At 41.3% G+C, this 26694-nt stretch overlaps 1 protein-coding gene across 2 annotated transcripts in view; it reads right to left on the bottom strand.

The window, feature by feature from the left end:
* Positions 1 to 26694, bottom strand: part of DOK6 (docking protein 6) — a 372760-nt gene that overhangs the window by 82840 nt on the left and 263226 nt on the right. For both annotated transcript variants that reach the window (XM_044242827.1, XM_044242828.1), the window contains exon 6: positions 1603 to 1741. In XM_044242827.1, the coding sequence (XP_044098762.1) occupies positions 1603 to 1741 (139 nt within the window). The remainder of the gene's footprint in view (positions 1 to 1602; positions 1742 to 26694) is intronic.

Raw genomic sequence — 26694 nt, forward strand, 5'->3', positions numbered from 1 at the left:
CTACCGTTAAGTGTAGTTAATTGTTAACTGTTAACTAGCAGCAAGTGACATGGCACTGTAAATTTTGGTTGCAAACATCAGTAGATTCTGAAATAATTTGGAATTTGATAGTTATATTTTCTCACTGATTTAAGCCCTTAGATAAATGTCATATTAACTAGATAACTGTTAAAATGGTTTACAGTTAACCCAAATCTTTCTAGGAGACTAAGTTACACCAGTGTCTTATTAATGTTTCTACAATTAATCCCACAATCATATTAATAATCTTACTAATGTTCAGGCCACTCATTCATCCCTATGAAAGGCCCTTTGTCCTGCATAAAGCCTGATTTTCACTTGTCACACTGAGGTATTAAGAAAGCTCTTTATTTTTTTGTTTTATTTTATTTAAAATTTTTATTTATTTAATTGACAGAAAGAGAGAGTGAGAGAGCGCACAAGCAGACAGAGTAGCAGGCAGAGGGAGAGGGAGAACCAGGCTCCCTGCTGAGTAAGGAGCCTGACACGGGACTTGATCCCAGGATTCCAGGATCATGACCTGAGCCGAAGGCAGTTGCTTAACCAACTGAGCCACCCAGGTATTCCAGGAAAACTCTTTAAAGCCCTTCCTAGATAGATAAAAATGCGTATGTAATATTGGCAAAATTAGAAATGCATTAAGAATAACAAGATCATTTGCTAAATTACTTTTTGTTTTGTTATACCTAAATGATAATTTTGTATGTGTCAAAAACATTATGTAATGGAGAATTTAAAAAATCAAAACAAATGTAGTACTACATATAGAACTCTGTCATCTTTAAACTGGAACAGGATGAGTGTCATTCCAGTGAGTAACCCACTTATGTCCCCAAACTCCACCTGTTCCCTCACTAATGAAATCGAATGCCTCTCCATAAATCTTGAAGAATGGTCATCTTTTAAGATTATGACCAATAATCACCCCATTATTTGCCTTTCCAAGAAGTTAGTAGCAACACTTATAATTTTTCCTCAACTACGTGTAAAAGTTGTGGTTTCAGATTCTTTACTAAATGATTTCTTAGCTTGACCACAAAGCTGTAGTATAGTTCCTTATACTGTTGGGAAACAGTATAAGGTCCTTCTGCAAATATTTTATGACTGGCTCTGAAACACGTGCAGGAAGTGTTAGACGTTTCAGAGAATCTAGGACAAACAAAGACAAAAAGAAAGTAGAATCCTTTCTGGGGGTAACTAAATTTCCCTGCTTATTTTGGCCCCCCAAATATTTTGGCCCCCCAGTTGAATCTCTATGCAGAGATATGCAGGGAGCACTGCTTCGTAATTCACTCTCTATGCACCCCAGCCCTCTTTAGGTAACTGTGCCAACAGGTCACGGGGAGATATATGGAGCACACAGCTCCTTACCCGTGGCCCCAAAGAACCTCTTTGGGCATATGCTAAATAGGGCATTAGAGACATGGGATTTGGTACGTGGGGTGAGCGCTTGGGGCGGGGGTGGGGGTGGGGGTGGACACCAGGGTGCTGACGTGAATGGGCCCACAGACACATGATGTGCACCAGACCTCAGCGACATTCACTTCCAAGCTGTTAGGTTACCGAGGAAAGGAGCCTTACCCGGGCCTTCTGCTCCATTTCTAGCATTAATCTTTCGTGTTGCTCAGCTATGGCCAGTGTCGCGGAATGGACCTTCTGATAGATCATTTCTCCTTCCCTTGTTTGAAAAGTGAATAGTCCTTCTCCTGTGTCACACATTCTGTGAGAACAGAGATAGGGAAAGAGATGGGTCTTCATGTGTTCAAGTGCGTAACAGTTCTCCATGTAAAAGATGCCCGTGCCCTGTGTCCCCCTCCTCCTTGACTTCCACGGGAGCTAGGGAAGTGGATTCAGCCTTGACCGAGCCAACCAACCAACAAGCACATCTTTAAATGGTTCATGAGATGGAACGAAGGGCAAAAACCCATGTCTGTCTGGAATTTTAAAAATGAAGTGTTCACAACCCTGGACAGAAACAGACACAAGTGGGTTCAGCCACTGCTGCAGCACTCGCCTGTCTTATGAATACAAACAAGTAGTTGTTTCCTTTAAGGATTTTCACATTTGTGTTATCATAACACTATTTCCTATGATTCGAGAGCGCTTGAAATGTAAAGAACTTAAGAAAAATCTTCAATTTTATACTTGCTCTTGGAGGCACCAAGAAGACTACGCATTTTGTAGTTTATGGGTTTGCACACACAGGCTGAAGCTGGGATTTAAACCGAGCGATCCTTAAGCAGATCTTGTGAATCCAAGAAATGCCCCGGCATAAAGAAGACCCGATTTGGATGTGAGGATATTTGGCTTGAATTTTGGCTTTGCCACTTACCAGCAGTGTGATCTGGGACAAGTTAAATAACTTGCCTATTCCTCCTTTCACCTTTCTTTTTTTTTTTTTTTTCCCCAAAGATTTTTATTTATTTATTGGACAGAGAGATCACAAGTAGGCAGAGAGGCAGCAGAGAGAGAGGAGGAAGCAGGCTCCCCGCTGAGCAGAGAGCTCGATGCGGGGCTCGATCCCAGTACCCTGGGATCATGACCTGAGCCGAAGGCAGAGGCTTTAACCCACTGAGCCACCCAGGCGCCCCTCCTTTCACCTTTCTAACATAGGACAAATAACCGTACTCATCTCACAAGATCCTTACGACAGTTGAAAGACCAATCTAAAATATCCACCATAGAGAAAAGAGTGATTTAATTTTAGTATTTTTATCTGGTGGACTATTAGCAGCGATTACTAGGTCATTTCTGAGAGCATATAATAACGGTAGAAGTTCTATTATGTACATTCAAGAGGGAAAAAAATTATAATAAAAATTCTTTTTCAATTATTTAATTATAATTACCCTTTTAAAACATCGCTTTATTGGAATAAAACCACTGACACCTTGTAAGGCAATAGGATTCTTGGTTAATTTTATTAACAAAGACTAATGCTACGATGAAAAATATTTCTAATTTAATACTTTAAGCCAGCCTTTAAAAATAACTGGAGACCTCAGAAAGACCCACGCACTCTCAGTATGATGCTATCTACTCAGATATTGGTTGGAACGCTGTGCCGTTGGTTTTCAGATTAGAACATCAAAAGATTTGCACGAGGTGTTCATGAGGTCAAACTATGTCTTCCAGCACCAAAAAGACTTTGCATTCTTCTCTATGGCTCTCCAAGGAGTTTTCGGTGGAAAAGAAATGTCTCAAGAGGCATCAGACATCACAGAGGCTACGGAAGCTATCCCGTAGGGCCCCATAGAGCTAGCACTTAGCTTCTGTGAAAAAGATCTTAATAAAATTCACACAGCATGAAATGGAAAGTCTGGGGGGAAAATGAAGCGTTTTCACAAAGTGAAACAAATGAGCTTTCTTTGTTAATTCAGAGGAGTCCAGAAGTCCACCAGTCGGAGCGGGGCAGGGACTGACACGTGGAGGGCCGGCTTGTTCCGACGAGGGCTCTGCTCCTTGTCCTGTGAAAGCACCGCGTGGGACTCCTCGGAGACGAGATGCTGAAGACACCGACTGTCATTTCTTACTCAGTCACCGACAGGGGGGTCCACCCTTGTCCACTTCCTGGGACTCAGCTGCCCCGTAAGGGTGTAGAAGCTTACGGGGGATTTTCTCCAGCCTCTGAAACACAGACTCCTGTCCACTCCAGCCTTTCTTGGATCATCAAACAAGGCCTTAAAACACACTCGCTTTAAAAAGTGGAGACATTTGCGGTCAAAGATGGTCTTTCTTCAACGTGGGTATCTACAGCCAAGCTGCTCACACGCCTTCGGTAAAATTAGTTCTTACTTAGTGACTTTCGTCTTCAGTGTTGGAACAAACAGCTTAGGTTTCCCTGCTTAGTGTTTAAAACACGTTATCTTGGGGCTCATAAGAAGCAGATACAGATATTTATTCCTTCTGAGATGTCTGAAGAGTTTTCGGGGAGCAAGCTGGTACTAGAGAAGATGGGGAGAGATGAAGTCATTTCGACTTGCTACTCCACGTGTGGTCCACAGACTCGCGACCCCGGCCTCACTGGGGCCTGTCTGGATTAACGGAATGGAACTGTGTATCCTAGACCCCAGATGACTCCTCTGCACGTTATAGTTTGGGAAGCACAGGCATATCAAACTCTACACGTCACCATTTCATTGAAGGGGAGACAGAGATCACACTCGGGGCCCAAATGAGGATAATCAGAAGCTGTGTTTGTATAGATTCAGACAGTGACATAGGACACTGAAGGTCAGAAAAGAAAGATCATGACAAAAGGAACAAAAAAACTAAAAGAACCTTTTCCTTAACTTGGGAAGAGCCGAGACAGAGGTGCTACCTGCATCTGAGTAGCCTAACCCCCCTTACTAACATGCGCGATTGCATTTATTTGCAGAAAAGGTGACCTTGTGGATACTCTATGTCGGTCTTGGCTCCAAACTGAATTTGATGGAAATTTATATACAATTACAATCATTAGCTCTCTTTCTACTTAGCAAGGTGTTTTCACAAAATTTGTATTTTTTCTTACCAAAAATTGAATGTCATAGAATATCCTCTCTAAGTTTCCTTCGGCTTTAAGGAACAAACCAGAGCCTCATAAAAATTCTAAGTAGGACTGACACATTAAATTCCAGGGTGTTCTTTTGTTTTGTTTTGTTTTTTGCTTTTGACATTGTGACCTAGGGGACATTAGAATAGTATAGGATCCAAAAGTCAAAAGGCACAGATGTCAACCATCATGTCATGGCCGGTGATGTTCATTTATCCCATATTTATTGGGCAGGTACAGTAAGCCAGGCACTGTCCTGAGCCTGAGGATGGAAAGGATAGAAATGTATACACGACTCATTGCCTCCGAGGCTCTACAAGGAGTGGGGAAAACAGGCATTGTTGGGAGAAGAACACACTTACCTGTAGTAAGTGCTAGCAGGTGGAGGGCGGGGCCAACAGGAGGTAACGGGGAGGGGGAGGCGGGGCGGGGGGGGTGTTGACCAGGACTCATTGTTTTACCAATTCAGTCCCTTATCTATAAAACTGGGGCAAAAAGACTTGGTTACAAGGTTGTTTCCATTTGGTCACGGAGGGATTAATCCAGCAGGCCACGGGCACCCAAACCCTGCATGTTCTGAAGAAAAGCCTGTGTTTGGGCTGGGGGGTGGGGGTTGGGGTGGACGTGGGAGGGAGATGGGGAGGGGGGGCGGTCCCCTTGGCCAGTTTCTGTGAGTCTTGGTTGGGAATATGCAGCCTGATAAGAGTGAATTTTTGTGTGTCTGAGGCCTTGAGCCATGCTGTACCAGTATGACTGGATGAGTTTATCCTAATATGATGCTTGCTTTGCTCTCGTGGAGGTTGGAGTCGAGTGACTCAGCCTGCCCATGTGACCGATCCTTAGGAAAAACCCTGATGGTAAGGCTCGCTGTAGCTCCCCCGGTTACGTCTTTCACACACCATCATGGGGGGGACAAGTGTATCCCGTGTGACTGCCCTGGCACTGGGGTGGCGGGGGGGTGGGGGGGTGGGGAGTTCCTGGAAGCCTGAGCCTGTCCCTTCTGGCCTTCCTTCCTTCTCTGCACTTTCACTACAGCAACCTAACGATGAGCAGCATCGCCTTCTCTGAGTCCCGTGTCTTCCTAGGGAAACCCCGAGCCTGCGGGTGGTGTTGGGGTCCCTCCACTCTAGGCAGCCGGCGTGTGTTATGTTGTCAATAGGGTTCCACAGAGTAAGAGTCCAAGAAAATCCTAGTATTTTCTGACAGGCTCCTTTCCTTTCCCTCTTTTTCTTTTCTTTCTTTCTTTCTTCCTTCCTCCCAGATTTTATTTATTTATTTGAGAGAGAGCAAGAGAGGCATGAGCTGTGGGGTTGGCAGACTCCCACTGAGCAGGGAGCCCCATGCAGGACTCGATCCCAAGACTCCAGGATCGTGACCTGTGCCGAAGGCAGACGCTTTACCAGCTGAGCCACCCAGACACCCCTCGATGGCTCTTTTGCAAATTCCCTTTGTCCTCTCCTTCTCTAGCCCATCTCGCCACTCACTTCCACAGTCATTCCAAATAACTAGTCTCTGCTGGGTTCTAATAAGGACCAACCAGAGATGACGTGAATGAATGTCTGTGTTCACAGGAAACAAAACCTCAAATGAGGGGCTCCGCTATGCGGGGTTCTCCCAGTTCTGCTCAAAGGGGAGAGACAGCTCTAAAAGAGGGTCCCCGGGAAGCAAATCTCTTAAGGACATGCCCTACGTACCACGTAAGCTATTAAGGATGCCCTCCTTTTCCTGCCTTTAAGTCCCAGTCTTTTTCCAGATCACAAGCAAAAGAAATTCACCCAAACAAAAGTTATGGAAATATTTTACTTTTAAAAAGTGAACATAGAGAGTGCCTGAGTGGCTCAGTGGGTTACGCCTCTGGCTTTGGCTCAGGGTCCTGGGATCGAGCCCCGCATCGGGCTCTCTGCTCAGCAGGGGGCCTGCTTCCTCCTCTCTGCCTGCCTCTCTGCCTACTTGTGATCTCTCTCTCTGTGTATCAAATAAATAAATAAAATCTTAAAAAAAAAAAGTGAACATAGATACTTTAGAATAGTTATCTGTGGGTCCTTGGATGCAATTTTACTATAGACAATCTGTCTACCTCTGGCAACGTTGTCCACGTTCAAAGCTGTATGACTTCATTCTCAGTGTAAGTTTTGCAATATTGTGGATATATTTCATGACCAAATATTTACCCACCATGCACACAAAAATTTTAAACCCTCAGCAATGGAGACGAGCAGGAGCACTTTCCTGAAAACCCCGTGGTGTATCTATTCAGTATTTAAAATTTAATGTTTAATTATAGAAAGTAATGAAATTCTTCAAAGCACAGCCTTTCCGCCGCCGAGCAGTTAAAACCAATTAACACTTTTATTCCATTAATGGTTTAATCTTTATTGTCCTTTAACAATGCAGGCATTCCACTTTCCTTTTAGCAGCTGCGAAAAGAAGCTGAAGTTTCTCTCTATGAGCTCTGGTGAGTCCGACTTGGATCTGGGGTAAGAAAGTGCAAGCCAAATGGACAAACGACAGAAGCAATCGGATAGCAAGTCTGGAAACAGATCCGCATCATATGAGAGGTAAATACGGAAGGAAAGTGTCATCTCCAGTCTGTGAGGGAAACTGGACCCTCCAAGAAGCTGTGATGGACACTGGTCGTTAGAAAAAATACTGGATCCATGTCTCTGCCTCCAGTGACATAAATTGCAGAGAAAGCAAGTAAAAAAAAAAAAGTAGTAGAAGAAAATAGGGAAGAATTCCTATATAAACTCAGGAGGAAGGAGTTTCAAGCTATGATCTAAGCCAAAAGGTGACAAAAGAAAAAAAAAGAATGACTGCCTGAAAAAAGAACTTTTTTTTTAAATAAAAAAGATATCATACACATGAGCAGGCAAATAAAAACTAGGAAAAATATTTGGAACTCACAACACCTGATAATTTCTCATCTATAAAATAGGTATATTATGTCAGTACTTTTTTCAGAGGTTTAAATATTAAATGAATCAATATATGTAAATCTTAAAACAGTGTATGTTATGATTATTACTCATTAAATAGTAGTACTGTTGTCACTACTACTATTAAAATAGATAACTAAAACACAATACTAAATGAAAAAAGGGTGAGAGTAATATGTATACTGGACAAACATTTTAATAAAGAGAAGTATGTCTTCGCTTGCGTGTACATGAAACTGGACAAATGCACAAGAAAGTAACTGTGCTTCCTAAAAAAGATTTATTTCTTCTTTAGAGAAAGAGGGAGAGAGGGAGGGCACATGCATGAGTGGGCTGGGGGGAGGGGCAGAGAGACTGAGTCTAGCAGACTCCACACTGAGAAGGGCAACCCTAGGACCCCAAGATCATGACCTTAGTCGAAACCAAGAGTGGGATGCTTGACTGACTGAACCACCCGGGCACCCCTCACTAAGAGTTCTTTATGTAAATGGTTACGTTAAAAAAGAGAAGTGCCATTAATTTATTAATTGGATTGAATTAATTAAAATCAATGTTAAGTTTGAAAGCAAGGGTCAGAGTACTTTCACAGGACTTTGGTGGAGATGTAGTGTTTAAAATGTACCTAGCTGAGTGTCTGTCACTTAGCAATTACAAGTTTGCTGCTAAATTTATGAAATACTGTATTGATCATTTGGGGCCTCCCCTCCAACTGAAACACACACACACACACACACACACACACACACACAATCTGTTTCCAGTGTAGCACAGACATCTGATCTGATTTTCAAGACAACGGGGGTGGGGTGTGGGGGGTGGGGTGTGGTGTGTGTTTTGTTGCAGAGTTCCAGTTTCTAATGAATTGAAATAACAGCAACGATTGAAGCAACAAGAGCTAACCCCCAGGGGGCAAGGATTTAGGCCAGGCTTGGTCAGTTGAAGTCTGTGCATTACCTCACTGAGCCTCAAACACCCGCAAGGCCCTCACTGCTTCCCCCTACAGAAAATGCCATCCTAAGAGGGCAGGCGAAGGAATCTGCTCAAGGTCATTGAAATTTAAGTGTCTGAACCCAGACCCATGATTTTAGAGGAAAGCTCCTTATTGCTAAGCTCGATTTTGTTCATAGAAGATGAGAAGCAGAAAGGCATGCATAATTCTTTAATTATGAACATTTCTGTAAAGGAGAGAAAGCTAGCACTCGGCACAGGGCTTGGGTTACACATTTTGAAGGTGCGCTCTCCTTCTCTGCGGCTGTTCCTTTTCTGTCAAAGCAAATTCCTGAGGATATTTCTCCACAGTGTGCCCATAAATCAGTCAATTAATCAATAAAACAGGTGAATTACAATGAAACCCTCCCTGCACTCCCCAATTCATGTCAAGTCCTTTGTAAGGAGGAAGGTAGGTGGAACATTTGCCCTCCTCTCTGCCTCTTGACGGTATTATTCTATGGCTCCAAATATTCAATACATATGGCGGCTGTTGGTTGATTTCACTGTTGGGACCTTAGGGATACAATGCTTTCCCTCCAACAAGTTGAGAAACCTGATCCTTTAAGAAGATCCTGATTTTAGGTCAGGATCTGCTGAAAATTAGCTTTGTGACTTACATTTCTGATCCTTTATAAAACTAATTTTTTTAAATGAAAGAGTTGATCTAAATGATCTCGAGTGTACAGATTTGTGTGAAGATTCTCTAAGTCTTCCACTTGTGATGGCCAAATCACCATCACATTAATTAAACTACTTTCATCTTTTCAAATATTTTCAAAGTTTTAATTTTATTCTATTTTATTTACTTTTTTTTTACATTTTTTCCTTTGGCCCTTTTTCAACTCAATGCAAAGGTCAATCGAGTGTCCCCCAAATTTTGTAAATTCTTAAAAAGAGATACTTGTAAGATGCTTTTCTACTTACCTTCCTTTCTGCCTCAAAAATTTAGAACTGAAAAATCTAGCAGGTGAAGATGTAGAGTAAGTCATAACACTTTAGTTGTTCTTTAATTACCTCAACGCATGATCACAAAGTTCTACTATTATCCTTATTACATTGCTACATTAGATGTTTATGAGGGTTTAGGGCAAAAAAATTTTTTTAAAGGCTTACAGCTAATTTTATATTCATCCTGTATACATATCTCCTGGTGGCTTTATTGGAAAAATATTGGATACGCCTTGAGAATTAGGAGTTTGACATCCTTAACCCCCAGTGCCAATCACAAAAAGCACCCAAGGCTCTATTCACTTGTGGACTGAATTGACTGAAAATTATCAGTATGATGGTGACTTGACAAGTATTGATTTTGTGGTCCCTGACAATGAAAAACCAAAATGAAACATAAAGGAGAAAATTTTCTTTTTTTTTTTTAAGAACAATCCCCTGGCGTTAGTATATTCTTCTGAATGGAGCAGGGCCAGACCACCGCAAAGAGAACAGAGATCGGCCTTACATTCCTGGCTGACGTATACTGTTCTTTTTTGAAACTGTTTTGGGGGAGGCTGGGTGTATAACCCACGAAACAGCTACTGACATAGACTCAAGCCGATTTGTCTGAGAGAGAGGTAATAACAAAAGCAAGTCAAGTGAAAACTTAAATTCTGTCATTTAGAAATTATACTTCCCTTTTAAAGTGAATTTGACTGCCAGGCTATGTAGGGAAATTTTTACAGTTTAACATGCAAGTTACTAATATTTACTCACTGAATTAGAAGAGTTATGCTTCTCTTCACCATTTTGAGAGGAACCTAAAAATGAGATCATTGTATTTCTTCAGAGCAAAAGAGTCTGTAATCAGGGTTTACAAATTGCATTTTTATTCTCTTTTTATGCCAAACATAGTTAATGAAGGTAATTTTTAAATTAAAGATAATTTCAGTGTCTTAAGTGACTAGAGAGGAAAGTGTTTCAAGTGTAGCCAAAACTGAAAAGAAATGCAAGACGATACTTGATTTTATATTGGTTTACTTTCTCACCTTACAATCTTGTCTTTTCTTTTTAGGTTATTTTTATGCATTCACTGACATTTTTTTGGACATCCACCAATCACATGTCAGGCACTGTATTAGCTTCTGGAAAATATTTTAAAAATTGTATTAAAAAAAAAAAAAGTAGGGGCTCCTGCGTGGTTCAAGCAGTTAAGTGTCTGTCTTCAGCTCAGGTCATGATCCCAGGGTGCTGGGGTCAGGGTCCCAGCTTAGCAGGGAGTCTGCGTCTCTCTCTCCCTCTGCCTCTCCCCCTGCTTGTGCTCTTTGTCTCTCTTCCACTCAAATGAATAAATAAAATCTTAAAAAAAAAAAAGTTAACTCATTAGTTGCCTTTACTCTCATATGTATTTACCTCTTCATTTAGAAACTCAGCACGTGAGTAGGTGATTATATGAAATACTTAACGTAATAATATGCTTTGGAGATTGAAAGCTAGTGAATTGGTTATGTTAAAATTTTCTCTATAGGTTTTTTAGTTGACAGATCACTGACACAGCATAACTTTTAGTCTTTCATTGCCATTATCAAAACAAGCCACCCAGTAAAATGACTCAATCATTCTGATATACCGAGGGTAAATACTGATGGGCATTACAAAGGATGTGAATATATGTTTGAGGTTTTTCATTTGTTTTGCAGCAGAAATGAAAATTCAGTGCCATGGTGAAAACATGAATTGACTTAAATTTTAAGAATTGAAGCATATCAAATTTTTTTTTTTTGAAGAATGTCAAATGTCATCTTTCCAGGTTAATAGATTTTAAACCTTACTTTTTAAACTCCATTTAAACTTTAAATTGAATTCCTTTAAAAATCTGAATTGAGGGGTGCCTGGGTGGCTCAGTTAAGCCTCTGCCTTTGGCTCAGGTCATGATTCCAGGGTCCTGGGATCGAGTCCCACATCAGGCTCTCTGCTTTGCAGGAAGCCCGCTTCTCCCTCTCCCACTACCCCTGCTTATGTTCCCTCTCTCGCTGTGTCTCTCTGTATCAAATAAATAAATAAAATATTAAAAGAAAATCTGAACTGGGAATATAATCAATGCTATTCTAACGGTGTTGTATGGTCACAGAGGTGAACAGAGCATAATGTGTAGTGAAGCTGAATCACGAAGTTTTGCACCTGAAACCAGTGTAAGCTTGTGTGTCAATTAGACTTAAATTAAAAAAAAATCTGAATTAAAAATATGGTGAACAGATCATTTGAGTCACCTTGAAAGTAGAAGCTAAGAAATGGAACCAGTATTTCCCCATCATAAATAAAAGTGTCAATTCTTTTATGTTCTCCCTTGGTATCTTTGACTTTCTTAGGTTTAAGAGTCTGGTGCTCATCAAGGTTCATATTGATGTATCCTAGTTAAGGACTGACCAACCATCTCTGTGTTTCCCCTGACGAATCAGGTATATATTCGTATTTTGGCACTCCTAATTTTACATGCCTTCTTCCCAGTTAGATTTTTAATACAAGACATGAAAGGAAAGAACATCTTAAAAATCTAGACAAAGCAGAAATGATTCAGGATTTCTTAGGGAAGCTGACTTCTTAGTCACTCTGACTTAGGCAAGCTGAATATAATTGCTTTACCTGTTTGAGCAGGTTTTCCATCCCTACCAACCTCCCCCATCCACCTTCTCCTCCAATCTCTCTCAATTAGTTTCTAGATTCCTACATACACCAAGTCATGGAACAAAGCAAATGACACAAGAGATAGGGGTATTGAACGTTCCAAAAAAGAGGTAAAGAAATGGAAGTTTCCTACATGAAAAAAAAATATTACTTATCCTATTCTTACCTAAGTTTGGATTTTGCATTGCTATTTTTAAGTTAGAAGGTTTGGCTACATGATGAATAAGGTCTTCTTTCAAAGACAGAAGTTCCTCGCTAAGCTGTGACTTAGTTCCATTTGAGCAAGTAGTTTGCTTTAAACTCCATTTAGTAATTGCTGTGTTTTAAGAGGTGGTTAATACCATTAAAACATGGTTTACTGTGCTGTGTTTCTTCAATCTTACTTGGGTACTTTTACTTCTCCTTAATTACTTCCATGCAAGGGTTAAGCGAGGGAAGGTACAGAGTCATCCTGCTACTGCCCAGGCGTTCATGGAAGAAGGGGCATGGCCTCCGGCATGAACCTGCAGGTCATATCAAAGTTCAGTTATGCCCATTTCAGATCGGGGCAATTTGTCATTTATTGAGCTTCAATAGTCCCATGACTGCTATTGGAAATTCTCACTCAAACTATCTACCTCGCATCCTGAAATCACCTTTAGAGAGCCAAGAGCCCACTCTTCATGGCAGGTGTGTTGGATCATTTTACGTGCCCACTTGACTAGGCCAAAGGGTGCCAAGACATTGAATTACACAATGTTCTGCGTGTGTGTGTGTGTGTGTGTGTGTGTGTTGGGGGTGCTTATAGATGAGATTGACATTTGGATCTGTAGACCAAGTGAAACAGATTGTCCTCCCCACTGTGGGTGGGCCTCCTCTAATCCATTGCAAGCCTGAACAGAAGAAAAGGGGATGATGGAGAATTCACTCTTTCCGCCTATTTGTGAGCTGGGACATTAGTCTTCTCCTGTACTTGGACTAGAATGTACACCACCAGCTCTCCTGGGTGGCCAGCTGGCTCACTGCAGATGGTGAGACATCCCCACTTGACTAGTCCAGCCAGCATATCTCCGTCTTCGAACTCTGCCAGCGCTCCCCTGTGCCCGTGGAAATCCCACATCCTGTCTCTGGGTGTTTGTGGGCGGTGAGTGGGATCCATGTTTCTGACGTGACAAAAATCATGTGGGTGGTTGGGAGAGCAAAGAATGGAGAAAACTAGACGTTATGAGGGGAATGTATTTCTGTTTTCAGTTTTGCTTCACTAGGGATATATCCCTTCCAGTTCGTCCTGCTGGGATCTCCACAGACTTTTGCTTTCTGAGTCAGTGTGTGGTGAAAAGAGAAGGAAACTACTGCCCACCACACCCAAGAGGTGCCACTTTCTGTTCCCCCAACACAGCCCTAGACTCCTCAAGATCGGTCACTCAAGGGCACCTCATTACTCACGGGCACTTTCCCCCTAATCTGCCATGGGTTTTTATTTGCCTCAAGTACTATTATTACAGCAAGAGAAATACGAAGTCAATTTTCTGCTTCTGAAATTTAGAGTATGATTTGAGTCACTCTGGCAGGTTTTTATAAATTTTGAAAAGTCAGGTCTAGAGGACTAAGTCTGAAGTTGTTTTTTTTTTTTTTTTCTCTTTTATTTCCTGCCCCCCGCCAAGTCTGAGTTTTATTATATATCCTGGCTAGAAAGAAACTGAGATAGGACTTAAGAGAGGGCTCTGTTCCTTCCAGACCTGGGTGATGGTAGGAAAAAGAAAAGCAAGAGAAGGTACTGGGTGAGCCTTACACACCCTGATGTCTCTTATCTGAATGGACATTCTGGAGAAGACAGGAATTAATAAGTTGGTATCTAGATTGAGCCAATGACCCTACACTTGTGACTCCCCATAGGCCTCAGTTCAGAGGCAGAGCATCTAGAAAGTTCTGGGCAGAGGACTGGGATTGAAGAAGAGGATATAAGCATTCTACGATTAAGGAAAATGCTTTGATCAGTGGATCCAGTGAAAAGTGCCAGTATATCCCCCCAAAAGGCCAAATGGATAGCTTTAGCAGATATCAATGTGGGCAAACCAGACCAGGTCTTGATCTGAGGTTCCTTAACTACCTAAGGCCAGGGAAGTCAGCTGTCTATTCAAACTACATAAAACAGAAGAGGAGGAAACCAGTATATTACCAAGATGATGCATCCCCCAAAGAAAATTTAAAATGGCAAGTTAAAATGACCTCCTTCTCATTGGGAGGGGGCTTATATGAAAAATATCAGAAAATCTCCACTCTCTTTGCTCAACTGAGTTGTATTAAATTTAGAGCCAGTCATCCTGGGCAAATAGTTGCAATTTCAAATAGCAACATCCTCAGTCTCTTGTCTGTGAAACTCACTGGCAAAGGTTTTTATTTCCTGTGATCTCACATTACCCAGACCTCGGGTCAGCTCTATAGGCTTTCCGCTCATTTACAGAGAAAAGTCTTTCAAATTTCTGCCACACTCTTTCCAGTTCCTCCGCCATGTCCTTCCTCGCTTCCACAGTCATTTGAGGATATGGAGGAAAATGAATGCATTTTATTCTGATGTTATTACTGAAGAGGCTCTTGCCATTGACAGAAAACCACAGAAAGAGCCAAAAACCAAAAGAATGTATTCTTAGATGTTGAGCCTAGAGTTCCATCTGTGCCAGGACGGCCATTGTGGCCTGGATGTCAGGAGAGGCCAGAGGAGGAGGGTCCCTAGGGAAGGCACATGTGAGTGCTGGACTCCTTTCTGGCGTGACCGTTCACACATGGAGTTAGAGAAGTGTGGGTTAGTGAGTCAAAAACAACCTTTCAGGTGGCATTAATATTGGTAAGAAAATGGAGAAAGAGTATGGGATGTGAGAGAGAGAAGAGAAGCAGCAAATTCACACACACACACACACACACACACACACACGATGCGTGGGAAAGGTCAGTGAGTCAGATGGTGGTAAAAATCAACAAGGACTGAGCCGAGACAACAATTCTGCAAACAGGAGCATCTTCCAGTGAACAAGCTGGTGGAAGGCTCAGGGCAGAAAAGGCCTCAGGAGCGAGGAGGGAGAGAAAGAAGATCAGAACAAGCAGAGAGAAGAGTCAACCGCACGATGCGAAGATTATTTCCAGACTCCCATCCTCAGAGAACATTCTAGAAGGATCTGTCCTTGCTCATCCTGCCCACAGCCCTGGCTGAGTGGGCTGACCACATTTCCTCGATAAGGCACAGGCAGGTGGGACTCTCAAGGGCGCCCCTTCGGCGCCTTAAGCCAGCGGGGGGCAGGGGCTCGGCCAGGGTCTGTCGCCTCTTCCTGCATTTTCCGCTCGGTTCCATTTCGTCTCATGTGAGGCCGAGTTTACTTCATGGGATGATTCCACAGGGCTTCAGGCGATGGGGGCTGATTCTGTATTTTATTTTATTTATTTATTTTAAATAATTTTATTTATTTATTTGACAGATCACAAGTAGGCGGAGAGGCAGGCAGAGAGAGGGAGGAAAGCAGGCGCCCCGCTGAGCAGAGAGCCCGATGCGGGGCTCGATCCCGGGGCCCTGGGATGACGACCTGAGCCGAAGGCAGAGACTTTAACCCACTGAGCCACCCAGGCGCCCCTGATTCTGTATTTCAAACGAACACTTCAGGTTGTGGCTTCTGCACGCCTGAGTCCGACACTAGTGTTCTTGGGGCGCGCCCCGGGCCGGTTCCTGCTCCACCAACCGGGACGCGGACGGCGAAGGACGCAGACCCTCCCGCGGGGCCACAGCTCGTCGGCCCGGTCGCTCCTTCCACATCCGTCCCTCGGCACCGAGCGCGACCCTGCCCGGCCTAGGGCAGGCCGCGCGGTGACAGGCGGCGACTTGGAAAACCCACGAGGGGGCTTGGGGGCTCCTTGCCCGGAGCCCCGACTCGCCCCACCGCGCCGGGTCACCGCATCTCCAGGCCTGGGCCCGAGCCATCCCCTTCATCCCTCCAGAAACTTCTCCAACTGTTACTTCAGCACTTTGCAGAGACCGGAGGCTGCTGGTAGGAATGAAATTACTTACTTAGGCCCCTGAGAGGTATTTCTAGAACCACAGTTTGGATTTTCGGGAGGGGCCATTGCAAGTCTGTGGAAGTGAGAGTCGTGAGCAGGTGGATGTCACCTGCCAGAGGGTCCGCGGGGGACCCTGGGTTCCTGGTGCGTCAGGAGGAGGCAGGGGGATAAGGGACCCTCATTACAGACGCGCCCACTTCGCATTCCGGACGACTGGGGCCAGAGCCGGTCAAGGCGCCTGCAGCAGCTAATTTAGGAACTGGCCCCCCCCAGGCTCCCCAGCTTCCCTGCGAGGCCAGGCAGAGGAAGGGAGAAGACGCGTGAGCGCGGCGCACCCTCCCCGGCCTCCTGCGCAGCTCGGGGCGACAGACTGGGGAGGCCCCGAGGTGGGGTTTGCTGCGAATCTTTTCTGCCCTCTCCGCCGGGCACCAACTGTGGTCCAGAACGGAATAAAAATGCCATGAAGGAAGCAGCGGAGAGAAATTTACCCTTTTACCCTTGAGTCCTAATGGGGATTCAAGCAGTATGCATTTTATTTTATTTTTCTTAATGGTCAGAGCCCTCGGCTGCCTCCTGTAAATACCTATCACGGATCAAAGCAATCTTGTGAAAAATATTCCTCTCGGCTTCGCGGGTTGTGAAAGCTCCACGAAGGGCTCACTGAAATGCCATCTTCTCCATGAACAAAAAGATCGTTTGTTGCTGAGTTGTATCTGTATGATTTCATTTTTTTTTTCCTACTGCATATAAGGATGTTTATAGAATCTCAATTATATAACATTTTGTATTGCTCTGTTATCTACAATTCTAAATGCTAGAGCTATAAAGTTATCTTCTGTTTATATAATTCATACTATTCTTTTTTTTTCCCACCAAGGGATTGATTACTCATCTCAGTTCCCCACAGTTATTTCTCTTGCTACTTTAATTAGGTTTTCCTACAAATGGAAGGGGAGGGGAAATAAGCAAGGTAGAAAACAAGAGAATCGAAAAGCACATCTTCTGTTTCTTTCCAATTTATGTCAATGGAAGTGGTAAAGGTTTTGAGACCAGGGTTAAGACACGGAGTGGCACGGGGCGGGGGGCGGGGGGCTGGCTAACAGAGGGAAGGAGAACGTGCCAGGCTAAGAGGACGTGTCGGGAGGCAGGAGCCACACTGGGAAATAGGGATGAGGAGCCCAAGGGCTCGGGCTCAGCTCTGATTGCTCTGGAAGTCCCCTGACCCCCGAGTCTCAGCTGCTCCCCTAGAAAAGTATTGGCCTTACGCACTTTATAGGATTGCTAGGAGGATCAAAATGCGAAAGCATTTTGGAAACTGTCAAGTACTTGGAAATGAAAGATACTATTAATGTGATTATGGGGAATGGCTTCACAAAAGCATTCGGTATCTGGAGACCAACACGGAAACATCTTCCTTGGCAAATGTCCTCTTGCTGTGCTGCTGAAATATCCTCGGCCTCGTCTCTATCTCCGGATGCTGCTGCGCGGTCTGTGTTTGGAGATGGTGTTTCCTGGTCTCAAACTGTGACCCACGCGGCCTCTGACAAGCAATCACTCCCCCATGTGTGCTCCGTCAAACCGGCGATTGTCCCCATAAGAGAATTTGCCCGTGAAAAACAGCTTCCCCTGGTGAAGTGGCAGCTTTCCACGGGGGAAATCTGCCTTCTGCTTCCACCAACACAGACCATGTTTGAGAAGGGAACGAAAACCACTTTGCTATTTCACCAGCTCATGTAAAGGTCATTTTTCACCCTGATTCTCTGGCAGTGGAAGGTTTTGATTGTATAGCTCGGGTAATGTTGCCTTTTTTGAAATTCATTTTTGTTCTCAGGGGCTGTGCTATCTTCCCCCATACAAGTTTCATTATATTTAGAGCAGCAGACCATGTAGCTGATGTAGTTAGAATGGCAGGCAAAATAGCCCATTACTATACCTATAGTCAGCTTGCTGAATATTTAGTAGAAAATGCAAAAAAAAAAATTACAGTTGATCAGGATTGGAATAAATGGACAGGCTTAGTTTCTAATTTTTGATTTGGGTGACTTTATGGATTCCTCTCTGGGGTTCTATTTAAAACATGGCAATTTACGTTGGTGCACAGAGTAAAAAAACAACTTTTTATTTTTTTAGCGGGAATTTCTTATTTCTTTAGTTTCTATGTTATTGCAGGGTTCACTCGAACCAGTTTTACTAGTAAATAGAGCAACGACATATATTCTGTTAGGGTTCCATGCTGTCATTTTAGATGTTTTGGTTGCATATTTGTTATGAATATTTTCAATCAACATAAATATGACTGAATTTAACTTTAGAGACACGAAGTCTTTTGCTGTTAATGCAAAGACATGTCAAAGAAAATAGTCTAATCATTTACCATTTACATCTTCTAGTTGAAAAGAAGAGTTCTGGATTCAGGCAGGAATGTCTTTTCTGGATGTCCTCATAATGACTTGCGTGACCTTGAAGGTACTGATTCCTCTGAATTTGTACCGATACACAGTCTCTGTCCTTTTTCTGATGCCTCTGTCTGGCATTGTGCCTTGAGAAGCTGACTTCTATAAACCCAGCCTTGCTTGCCTTCTGGTTTGGCCCAAGTGGGGCACTCCTAGAAGACAGTGGGAGGGAGTAGGAGATATTTTCCCCCCACCCTTTCCTTTCCGTCTCCACACTGTGGTTTTGGCAAGCTTCCATCCCCCAGGGATCCACGTTCCCTCTGGTTCTGGTTTCCTTGTTCCCTCAGGCACGGAGCAGATAAAAGCTTCTCTCTGTTGCTAGTCTTGGGATGCCCACCACCATATGTTTGTTCCATAATCACCCCCACACTCTCTTTAAAGAATTCCTACAACAAATTCTCCCCAAATCCTTAGAGGAGATAATTTCTGTATTGCTGGGCCCAAACATAATTCATAACAAGTTATTTAATCTCTCACACACTCCATTTTCTCATCTATAAGACGAGGATACTAATGGCAGTACATCTAAGGAGTTTGCTGTGATGCATAATAAGAAGGATGGGGACACTACTGACACTAGTGATAATAATAATAAGTACAGTACTTGGCATGCATGAGTTGCCTACTCCAAAGCTTGCCCTTTAGCCCTAGCATCAAAGTTTGTTGGCCAGGTATGTCAACAGATGATCTTGCGTTTGGCATTTCGTTAAAATTCGAAATTTTAAAAAATACTATGTAATAAGAACCCAAAGAGACGGAACTAGATAGCAGAAGAAAAATTTTCTGTGGACTAGAATCTTAAGAGAAAGACAGCACAAAATTTAAACACACCAAGGCTTTGTCTTGGAGGACATCTCGAGCTAGGTCATGGAGTTTATTTGGATGAACACTGGTGCCACATAATCTTGTGTTTGGGGCAAGAGGGTTGGCTCTTGCTAAGTCAAACAGAATATGACAACAATGTTACCCAAATATTTTCTATCCTGGGCCAGGAAAAACACAGGAGAATGAGCTTTTGGAGCAGGCTGAAGAATTCTCCAGAAAATTGTGATAATGACTAGGCAGAGAAACTCAAGAGCCATGCTTTTTTAATTGGATGCTGGGTAAATTCGAAATATCGGGCTGGACCAGTCCATGTTAAGTCTCTGAGAGAAGTACTAGGAGATGGGCATTTTGGAGAGAAGATGTCACTAATGTCCTCCTAGCTTTAGAGCCAAAGGAAAATGTGTATAGGCTGAGACATCAGGCTAACATTCAGTACTGCTGACATCTATGTCAGTGACCTGTTGCTAGGTTGTTTGAAGGTGCTCATGTGAAGATAAGAATAGTAACTTACTAGGAAAATACCTTCTTTTATAAATATGGACCCAAAGTTCAAAGGTATAAGTGTGAATGGTGTAAAAGCAACATTTTTCTCCCCTGAAGAACATATTAAGAGTCTCAGTGCTCTTCAACAGTGACCCAAAGTGACACATAGACCCAAACATGATCTCATTTTATGAGGTGGAATTAAATTAAGATCTCCATTTAAAAGGGGTTGGAAACAACACCTTATCTTTCTCAAGGAAGCTTTCAACTTCCTCCACGTTACCATACTATTCCAAAAATCATATGTATCCTCGAGCTGACCCCCTGCAGTCTATAATTTCTCTCATTAATTAAGCTTTTAGGTTTAAAGACAGAGCAAACAGGTTTTATCCAGGATACATACAATTCTTACTACTGAGTATAAACTTTCATTGATCCTTTCACTTCATACTACTTAAAAAGACAGTGCTGTCTACATGATTTTTAAAGACCTATTTTTAGGTTGTCTTTCCACACACAAGAAAAATAATTCTTTGGTGGATTTTTTTTTCTATTTTTTGTTCTCATCAATAAATGTATGAAATTCATACTTTAAGTAAATTCATAATAATGCTTCCACTGCATTTTTAAACACTTCCTTCCAAGGGAGTCAGCTTAGGAAAGAACTAATATAATTAGCATTTTCTGATGGATGACTGGTGTCAAGACAGAGAGATAAAATGCTTATTGTGGTTGGAGAATGCACGTGTCCTGCATGCAATGTCACCGTGTGGCTGGAGAAAGTGACTGACACTAGCTTTTGGTTTAGATGACCGAAGCATTATTTCGCCTAGTTTTGAAATCTATATTGTCCTAATTTAAGTTTTCCTTTAAATTCTAGTTACTCAACATACAGTGCAATATTGGTTTCAGAAGCAGACCTCATTGATTCATCTCTTACGTGGCACCCAGTGATCTCTCTAACAAGTACCCTTCTAAATGCCTCCACCATTTAACCCATCCCCTGGCCACCGCCCTCCATCAACCCTCACTTTATTGTCTTTCATTAAGAGTCGCGTGGTTTATTGCCCCTTCTCACCCCCTTCCCCCATATGTTCATCTGTTTAATTCTGTTTATTTCTGTCTTCAGTTTGGGCCAGATCTATAGCTAGCTACCTTTGCATCTCTGGTGAGTACTTCATCGAGCCCCTGCCATTTGCAGAGAAGGTAAGCTAAGATAGAAACAAACCAAACAAAAACAAAACCCAACTCATTCTTTAAGTAAATAATTGACTTAGGCTAAAACATCTTCAAATAAATAAGCACATTTGTGTGTGTGTGTGTGTGTGCCTACTATGTGCCAGAAATACACGTGGTTGTTGGAGAGAGAAACTTCCATACAAGCACTTTAGGTATATATTCTTAAAAAAAAAAAAAAGATTTATTTATCTATCTTAGAGAGACACACACAGAGAGAGAGAGAAAGAGAGAGAGAGAGAGAGAGAGCATAAGTAGGAAGAGGAGAGGGGCAAAGGGACAGGGAGACAAGCAGACCCCCTACTGAGGAGGGTTTAATCCCAGGACCTTGAGATCATGACCTGAGCTGAAATCAAGAGTCAGATGCTTAACTGAGCCACCCAGGCGCCCCACAGATATATTTTACAACACTTATTAAAATGATTTGACAGTACCACAGGAGGCAACATTGTAATCTAGACATTGTATAAGATCCTGGGTATGTGAAGATAGGCTTTTCTTATGTATGGTCTGATAAAGGCAAGTTTTGGAATTTATGTGCCATCTTTGTGCTGGTGAACACAAGCAATATCAAGGACAAAAATCATAAGAAACTCAAGGCTGAATCTACAAATACACTTTTGGGCAGGCAGGTTGAATATAGGGCATTTCTGAGCACAAGAGAAAAATTCCTCCTTTCTGCTTGTTTCAATCCTTTCTATAGGAATTCACTTATTTCACCTCTTCAGATTTTAAAGTGTGTTCATTAGATCAAAGTTGTAACTCCTGATGGACTGCTTTATAGGAAATCTTTTGAAACTTTGATTTTGATTTTAAGAAGTAATGTTTTAAGAGCCCATAAAAATAAAATCACCATGCTCATTTATTAAAAAAACAAACAAACCAGAAGCTAACAACTGTGAAATCTTGTGATTCTATTAAAAAATAAATGAATTGATGGACATTATGTCCATGTAAATTATGGTCAAAGATGGAAGACTTCCAACAGTACAAACTCCTGTCTGTCTATCATTCAAGAAATCAATCAACTTCGATATTCTGTGCCAGTGGTAACAGATTTAAATGATCTGCATTTTGCATTAAGATTTTGTATCTTTCAGGCACTTTTTAAATTACTTTTTTTTTCTTAAGATTTTGTTAATTTATTTGACAGGAAGAGGGAGAGATAGCGAGAGAGGGAACACAACAGGGGAAATGGGAGAGGGAGAAGCAGGCTTCCCACTGAGCAGGGAGCCTGATGCAGGGCTCGATCCCAGGACCCTGGGATCATGACTTTAGCCAAAGGCAGACACTTAAGGTCTGAGCCACCTAGGCTCCCTTTTTAGACACATTTAAATTCAGAATCAACATGCAGGATCGAAAGAGAAATGTAAACACCAAACTGTTCCTGACTTAACCACTTGTCATAATCTTATTACCTAGCATATTGTTCTTTCAGTTAAAAAATTGAGAGGTAAAGATAATGAGTTCAAAGCTGGTCTGATATCTTGATAACACAATATTTTAACAGATATGCACTATATAATTACCATGTGTTCAACATTTCAATATTCTGAAACAAGGTTCAGAATATCTTGATGTTTAAAAATAACATTTCTAAGAAATATAATTGTAATATTTTCATATTTTTATTACATGGCTTTTAGTTGTAAGGAACAAGTATAGAAAAAATGAGATAAAATATTTAGAGCTCAATGATGTGTCAGAAAGTAAACAAGAGTGTAACTACCATTTAATCAAAACTTAGAACATAGTAAGCATCCTAGGATTTTCTGTTCCTCAATTCCTACCCCCTTCCATTTCCACACTCTGATTTAACCAGGTTTTTATGGCAATAACTTCCTGGGTTTTTGTTTTTGTTTTTGGTTTTTAGTTTTTCACCTAAATATGCATCCATAAACACTGTAGTTAGTCTTGTTGATTTTTCAGTTTTATTCTTTTGTGTTTGGTTTCTTTTCCTCCCTGAAAATTTATTCATCCATGTAGCTATGTGTAGTGTAGGCCATTCATTGTTATTGAAATATTCTATTATATGATTATTTTAAATTATTTTTCCATTCTACTGCTGAATTACATTCAGTTTCTTTCCATTTAGGGCTCTTAGCAAATATTAGATACTTGAGTCCCTGTTTCTTGATAGAGGTGTACAGCATTTCCATAGAGCACGTATCTAGAACTGGGATTGCTTGGTTATGGAGTATGCATATGTTCCAGTTTACTAGGTAATGACAGACTACTTATTGTACAAAATTCACTTCCACTATAAGAGTGAGAGTTCCAGTTACTTCACATCTTCACTAACATTTGCTATTGTCAATCTTTTAACTTTTAGCCATAATTGAATGTGGATTATCTTATCTCATCAAAACTTGAATTTGTAATAAGAAGACTGAATGATCTTATTATCTGTATTGATTATTTGGATATAATCTTCTGTCCAGTGCCTATTCAAGTTACTTGTTCATTTTTGTATTGGGTTATCTTTTCCTTATTGCTTCTTTTTAGTTCACTACATAGTCTGGATATGACCCCTTCATTGGTCATATATGTTGCAAGTATTTTCTTTCATACTATGCCTAATTTTCATGTCCTACATGGTCTTTTATGAATAAAATTTGTTAATATTCCTTTTCTTCTTCTTCTTCTTTTTTAAAAAAGATTTATTTATTTATTTCATAGAGAGTGGAGAGAGAGCATGCCCGAGGCAGGGGCGGGGGAGGGCAGAGGGATAGAATCTTCAAGCAGACTTTCTGATGAGCACAGAGTTTGATCAGGACTCTGAGATCTTAACATGAGCCAAAATCAAGTGTTGGATGCATAACTGACTGAGCCACGCAGGCACCTCAGAATTTCTTAATATTCTTAATCTTAATGTGATCCAATGTATTGACTCTTTTATTCATATTTTAAGAGTTCTATTTAAAAGTAATGTCTCCCTGGAAATCATGAAGATATTCTCCTCTCTTTGAATCCAAAAATTGTATTATTTTAATCTCATATTTTAAATTTATCATCTACCTATAATTAATATTACTGGTGTTTATAAATGTAAGGTTGAATCAGTTACTCTTTTTTACTATTGCAGTATAATTCATGCTCAGTGGGGAGTCTGCTTGAGATTTTCTTCCTTTTCTCCATCTGCCACTCCATCCACTTGCATGTATAAGTGCACTCTCTCTAAAATAAATAAATAAAATCTTAAAAAAAATAGAAATACTCTTTCCCAAATGCTCTCTATTACCACCTTTGAAATAAAACAAATATCTGTATAAAAAGTCCGTGTTTCTTCCAATGGCCAGAGATCTATTCTTTGTTGGTGTTACACTGTCTTAAACAGTTTAGCTTTATAATATGCCTAAATATCTGGAAGGGTATGTCTTTTCAGCCTGCTCTTCAACAATGAGTTGGATAATTCATGTGAGGTTTTCCATGTTCATTTCCAGATAACTTTTGGAATTAGCTTTTTACTAAGTTTCATGTCTTAACAGTTTTGATTTATCTTTATTAAGTACTGCATTTCTATTTGATCTGGGAACAGTCCTTTTTCATGACAGATGTTTTCAGCATGTCTGTATTCCCTTTGATGAAGATGTGCTGGGGAAGAATTGTATCAGATTTCAGTTTGTATACAATATTTTAATTTCACGTTTAGTCTTAAAGAATATATTCACTAATCCTGGAATTTTAAGTAGTTACTTCCTTTTAGCACAAAAATTATTCCATTTTTTTCTGACTTTCACAATTTCTACTGAACTATTAGCTACAAATTACACTGTAACTTCTGAAAATAGCCAGTTTCATTCAAGAGCATCCTTCTTTTATTCATTCTTAGATTTAGTAGAAATTCCTGTATGGTATGATGTCTTTCTTATTTTTGAAATATTTCCTCAGCCAATATATCTTGAAGTTTTGAATCTGTCCGCTTGTCACTCTTCTCTTTTAGGATTATAATAAAACATAAGACTACTATATGTTTCTCATGTTCTCTTCCAACCTTTTGTCTTTCTGTGTTTTTTTCACCCCTGGATATTTTCTTCTGATCCTTTCCCCCAGTAATTACTAATTTTAAAAAATTAATTATTTTTATTAACATATAATGTATTATTTTCCCAGGGGTACATGTCTGTGAATCATCAGGCTTACACACTTCATAGCACTCACCATAACACATACTCTCTCCAATGTCCACAATCCAACTGCCATATTCCTAGCCCCCACCCCACAGCAACCCTCAGTTTGTTTCCTGAGATTGAGTCTCTTATGGTTTGTCTCCCTCTCAATCCCATCCTGTTTCATTTTTTCCTTCCCTACCCACCCAAACTCCCCAGTCTGCCTCTCAAATTCCTCATATCAGGGAGATCATATGATAATTGTCTTTCTCTGATTGACTTTTTTCACTCAACGTAATACCCTCTAGTTCCATCCATGTCATTGCAAATGGCAAGATTTCATTTCTTTTGATGGCTGCATAGTATTCCACTCTTCTTTATACATTCATCTGTTGATGGACATCTAGTTTCTTCCCATAGTTTGGCTATTGTGGACATTGCTGCTATAAACTTTCGGGTGCATGTGCCCCTTTGGATCACTACATTTGTATCTTTAGAGTAAATACCCAGTAGTGTGATTGCTGGGTCATTGGGTAGCTCTATTTTCAACTTTTTGAGGAACCTCCATGCTGTTTTCCAGAGTGGCTGCACTGGCTAGCATTCCCACCAACAGTGTAAGAGGGTTTCCCTTTCTCTGCAACCTCTCCAACATCTGTTGTTTCCTGACTTGTTAATTTTAGCCATTCTGACTGGTGTAGTTTTGATTTGTATTTCCCTCATGCTGAGTGATGTTGAGTGCTTTTTCACGTGTCTGTTGGCCATCTGGATATCTTCCTTGCAGAAATGTCTGTTCATGTCCTCTGCCCATTTCTTTTTCTTTTTTTTTTTTTAAAGATTTTATTTACTTATTTATTTGACAGACAGAGATCACAAGTAGGCAGAGAGGCAGGCAGAGAGAGAGGAGGAAGCAGGTTCCCTGCTGAGCAGAGAGCCCAACGTGGGGCTCGATCCCAGGACCCTGAGATCATGACCTGAGCCGAAGGCAGAGGCTTTAACCCACTGAGCCACCCAGGTGCCCCCCTCTGCCCATTTCTTGATTAGATTATTTATTCTTTGGGTATTGAGTTTGATAAGTTCTTTATAGATTTTGGATACCAGCCCTTTATCTGATATGTCATTTGCAAATATCTTCTCCCATTCTGTCAGTTGTCTTTTGGTTTTGTTGACCGTTTGCTGTGCAAAAGGTTTTGATCTTGATGAAATCCCAATAGTTCATTTTTGCCCTTGCTTCCCTTGTCTTTGGTGATGTTTCTAGGAAGAAGTTGCTGTGGCTCAGGTTGAAGAGATTGCTGCCTGTGTTCTCTTCAAGGATTTTGATGGATTCTTGTCTTACATTGTGGTCTTTCATCCATTTTTAGTCTATTTTTGTGTGTGGTGTAAGGAAAGTTTTATTTTTCTGCATGTGGTTGTCCAATTTTCCCAAGACCATTTGTTGAAAAGACTTTTTTCCATTGGATATTCCTTCCTGC

Source organism: Neovison vison, chromosome 3 (assembly GCF_020171115.1).
Source record: "Neovison vison isolate M4711 chromosome 3, ASM_NN_V1, whole genome shotgun sequence".
Taxonomy (NCBI): Eukaryota; Metazoa; Chordata; class Mammalia; order Carnivora; family Mustelidae; genus Neogale; species Neogale vison.